Here is a 4,957-nt window from a genome sequence, read left to right as displayed (position 1 = left end):
CGGTAAAAATTATAATTGTGAGTGACACTTTCCTCAGCATGTGCATGAATGAGAAAAAAACCACACTCGAAATTACACTCACCTTTAAACTCACTCATACAAGAAAGAGGAGTAATAAACAGAATAATAATAATTATCTCTCCGCTCTTCATTTCATACTCTGGAATAATTGGCCTTAAGTGGTGTTCTGGCCGACACACCTGAGTGAACCTGGTGATAAACCCAGAATTAGCACCTAGACTGAGCGTCTACCCATTATCTTCACTTCAAACTATGAAATGAAAAAAATAAAACAAACATGACAAAAGTACATTCTGAGGGGCACTGGCATATGTACAGCAAACACTGTTTGAATGCTGACCTGCCTCTAAATGTCAGAGTATGGTTAGTCAAATTTGCGTAAATGTGCATCTCAATGCAACTGTGACTTGAACTTGGATGTCTAGCCTGAACACGAGGCAGACTATGAATATGAGCCACTCTACAGCATCCATTACAAATGTTGACTTCCATCTGTTAAAGTTCAAACTATATTTTATCATTTTAGAAGACAAATGAACTACTTAGCTCATTTTTTAGCATTTGAGATAAAAAGACAGTTGCAGTCGTTCCTGCATCTAACACAATATAAATAGCATGTTACTTATACAGTGTATCAGAAAGTATTTTATAAAAGAGTCAGAAAAACGCTTTATTCATCAGAAGCATCAATGCCAGCCAGGCTGATTTTCTTATCACTTTTACACAAACTCGCTCTTGATAAAAACCAATCTTGTTGAGAGGAACAACATGTGAATATTCAAAATAAGACATATTAAATGTTTATTTAGAAAACAAGTTGAGACCCAGTCATTAGATGTTCATCAGTAATGCAGGAGGGTTGACACACCCAGCAGACAATCAAACAGGTAGGTATTGATAACTTGTAAGCTAAAGAGTTCTGGTCTCGTCCTTTGAGAGTCATTATTTGCAGCCGTGTCATCCTGTGTCCTGTACAGATATATGGCCACTGTACAATGGTTTTATTTGTATATTTGGACAAACAAATGTGAACCTTTATGTATACATGTGTCTAAACTCTGTTATATCAACACTACACAATCATTTCCAGCTGCCGTGCATATTCGATGACTTGTTGGGCCAGTTCTGTGGAGGGGATGGCCACTTCCTCTGTCTTTTGATGCTGGGTACTGAATGAATAGTATCCATCAGGACTCTGAGTCCAGCCTCTCTGCAGAGCACAAAAGCCAAACCATGAACATATTAGTATCTATCCAATAAAAGAATAATATGTACTTGCCCCCAGGCCATCCAAGATGTAGATCAGTTGGTTTCTTCATGGGAACAGATTTGGAGAAATTTATCATGACATCATTTGCTCACCAATGGATCCTCTGCAGTGAATGGGTGCCGTCAGAATGAGAGTCTGAAACAGCTGATAAAAAGTTCTCTCCAGATTCAGACAAGACAACATTTGGAGGTAGTGAAGTTATAGAGGACTCATATTTTAGCCAGAAACAAAGTTAAAAACGTCTTAAGGACTCTTAAGTCCTTAAGGTTTCTTGCAAACATGCAGATTTTTGATTTATAAGACAGGAATTGATGGACTGGAGTCGTGTAGATTACTTGTGGATTGTTTGTGGATGTTTTCATCAGCTATTTAGACTCTCATTCTGATGGCACCCATTCACTGCAGAGGATCCACTGGTGAGCAAGGGATGGAATGCTAAATTTCTCCAAATCTTTTCTGATGAAAAACAAACTCATCTACATCTTGGATGGCCTGAGAGTGAGTACATTTTGTATCTTTCTTTAAAAGTAAATGATTTGGACCATTTTTATTATATTACATATATACCAATTAAATCAAAATGACAAAGACTTGCACTTCATGAGACATGAACAAAACAGAATTAGATTGTTAATTGCAAATATTTGTATGACAGTTAATCTCAAAATTCATGATTGTGACAGGCCTAAAATAAAAAATATTTGACAAACACTTACTTTCTTCGCATATTCTGTCATCTTTTTCGGAGAGGAAAAGAAAAGCACCCGTGTGGCCTCACTGAATTGAATTTGCTCGTATGCTTTTTCTATGCAACCTGCAATCTCATCTCTACAAACAAAAACAACAACAACATTTTAATGACATAGTTCAACATTTACAATTAGTCAGTAAGACTACAAATAATCCCTACCGAATAGTATCAAGAAGAATGTCAATGAAGAAGGTGTAGCTCTCAGCAGGAATATTTCCTTTGGCAAGAAAGACCTTGTTGTAACTGCCCTCCATCAGATACTGAAATAAAGAAACAAAAAGGTAGTGGTGGGGAAACAGACACTGCCATATGCATTTAATATAAGTAACAATATGAAAGAAAAAAAAAAAGTGTCCCATACCTGTTCTAATGAAACTGGATGTTTGATGTAGAGATTTGTCTGGATGACTTTTGCGCTCAGTCTTTCCAGCTCTGTGTGGAACTCAGAAACTCTGTTCTGAGACAGCAGGAAGAGCAAGTTGAGACCCAGCAACTGGTGCCTGTAGGCGGACTCAGACAACTCCTCCCTGTGACATTCAACAACAGACAAGACTTTAAGATTCAGGGTATAACATGTTGAAAAGGTATACTGTGTTAGGCTTTATGTGATTTCAGCACAACTATCATTAGCCCATATTAAAGGGTTAGTTCAGCCAAAAATGAAAATTATATCATTAATGACTCACCCTCATGTCGTTCCAAACCCGTAAGACCTCCGTTCATCTTCGGAACACAGTTTAAGATATTTTAGATTTAGTCCGAGAGCTTTCAGTCCCTCCATTGAAAATGTATGTACGGTATACTGTCCAGGTCCAGAAAGGTAATAAAAACATCATCAAAGTAGTCCATGTGACAAGCATGAATTTATTGAAGCATTGAAAATACATTTTGCTCCAAAAATAACAAAAATTACGACTTTATTCAGGATTGTCTTCTCTTCCGGGTCTTTTGTGAACACGACTGCTGTGACTGTTGACGTACGAAGCTGCTGACGTGTTCTCTGGTGCGCCAAATAACAATGAAAACACATAAGCAGCGTCATACGTCAGCGGCGTCACTTCAGTGTTGTGAACGCGCTCACAACAGACCCGGAAGAGAAGAAAACGATGAATAAAGTCGTAATTTTTTTTATTTTTGGAGCAAAATGTATTTTCGATGCTTCAATAAATTCTATCGGACCCTCTGATGTCACATGGACTACTTTGATGATGGTTTTATTACCTTTCTGGACATGGACAGTATACCGTACATACATTCTCAATGGAGGGACAGAAAGCTCTCGGACTAAATCTAAAATATCTTAAACTGTGTTCCGAAGATGAACGGAGGTCTTACGGGTTTGGAACGACATGAGGGTGAGTCATTAATGACATAATTTTCATTTTTGGCTGAACTAACCCTTTAAGTAAATTACTGAGTGATAGCAAGTAAACAGAAGATGCAAGACCAAAAAAAATTAATTACTTGTAATCAAAGTAATAACACTTCAGCTGAGCCATGTAGCGTTCAAAGGAGGGGATGTCTTTCTTCAGAATGCTCCATAGTGCTCCAATCTCCAGAACATCTCCTACAAACAACAATTCAATATTAATAATAATGAATATTTTAAAAATAAAAATACTTACTTCAGATTAAAAAGAAAACATCAATTAAAATGCTGCCATAAATACTCACTTGCAAGAACAAGCTGCTGTTTGGTGAGTTTGGTCCCAGTAGTTGGTAGAAAGTTCAGCTCCAACAGGGATATCTAACAAAAAAATTGACCACAACACAATGTGACGAATTGAAATGATACATAACAGATTAATAATATATGAGATTTAATTCCAGTCAGTTCCTGAAAACTTTCAGTTGAGATATCTGTGTATTTATCTTAATAATAAAGAACGTATTAAATATAAGTATGCAAAACAACATAATTTGGGGGGGGGCACTTTGAATCTATGAATGATTATGAATTAAATCAACGCACGCTATCATTTAATATCACTACTATTTGAAATTGATTTCTGCTAGCTAACTTGCTATTTTGTCGATGAATAAACCCAAATCCACTCAAATCACCTGTGCTTTTAATATATATATATATATATATATATATATATATATATATATATATATATATATATATATATATATATCTCAAACACAGAAAATAAATAGTTTGTTGTCAAACAGGAATCCATCGGAGTGGACAGTTCTAGATAGCAGCACTGCTAACTGCTCGTCAGTCTAAAACTACGGCTTACTTCTATAGTTTAGGAGTATTATTGCTGTTTTACATCATCGATCCTACCTTTAGCTTGCTCAAGATCTCACCACATTTATTGAGATTTGGATTCTTCTTGTTCCACTCGGCTTTCAATGTTTCATATAATCCCGCAGTCTCCTTCAACACAGACGCCATGGTGATTCTGCAAAAACGTACGACACCGGTCTGTCAGAACACGGCAGGACGCTGTCGTAAAGAATGTTGGTGTTACCATGGAAACCAGGATGAGCGGCATTTTAAGGGTGTGAAATTAGGTGATAGTACTGCAGTCTATAATATTTACCTAGACACATAAATATATACTGAAAGTCTATGATCTCCTTAACTATTAAGTAATACAAATATAATGCTGGCTACATCAAATACAGAATTTGAGACATTTCGTCCCGAAAGGAATATTTCATCTTTTTTTGTTTTGTTTTGTTAAATTTGGTGTCTTTATGCAAAACAAAAAGTTTTATTCACACACATGTAGATTTGTTTCTCCATGTTTTGAGGCTTTAAAAAATATATTTTAAAAGTTCATTTCAATCCTTAAAACAAGAACAGCATTCATGGATTAACCCTCCTTCAGTGTAACTTAATTCCTATTATAACATGTTTTGATATTATTTTCAAAATAATATTTCATCCTTGAAAAGAT

General features: G+C 35.9%; 1 protein-coding gene across 1 annotated transcript; it reads right to left on the bottom strand.

The window, feature by feature from the left end:
- Positions 1-805: 805 nt before the first annotated feature.
- LOC109088552 (26S proteasome non-ATPase regulatory subunit 8-like) lies at positions 806-4,497 on the bottom strand. The gene is made up of 7 exons (XM_042774894.1): positions 4,339-4,497; positions 3,717-3,789; positions 3,507-3,609; positions 2,404-2,569; positions 2,202-2,302; positions 2,008-2,119; positions 806-1,231 (listed from the first exon to the last, which is right to left on the bottom strand). Exons 1-7 carry the CDS (start codon positions 4,447-4,449, stop codon positions 1,094-1,096), a joined length of 804 nt encoding a protein of 267 aa, XP_042630828.1. The 5' UTR covers positions 4,450-4,497; the 3' UTR covers positions 806-1,093.
- Positions 4,498-4,957: the final 460 nt, after the last annotated feature.

This window comes from Cyprinus carpio, chromosome A18, assembly GCF_018340385.1.
Source record: "Cyprinus carpio isolate SPL01 chromosome A18, ASM1834038v1, whole genome shotgun sequence".
Lineage (NCBI taxonomy): Eukaryota > Metazoa > Chordata > Actinopteri > Cypriniformes > Cyprinidae > Cyprinus > Cyprinus carpio.
Note: the sequence above shows the minus strand (reverse complement) of the source record. Positions and strands in the feature narration are given on the sequence as shown.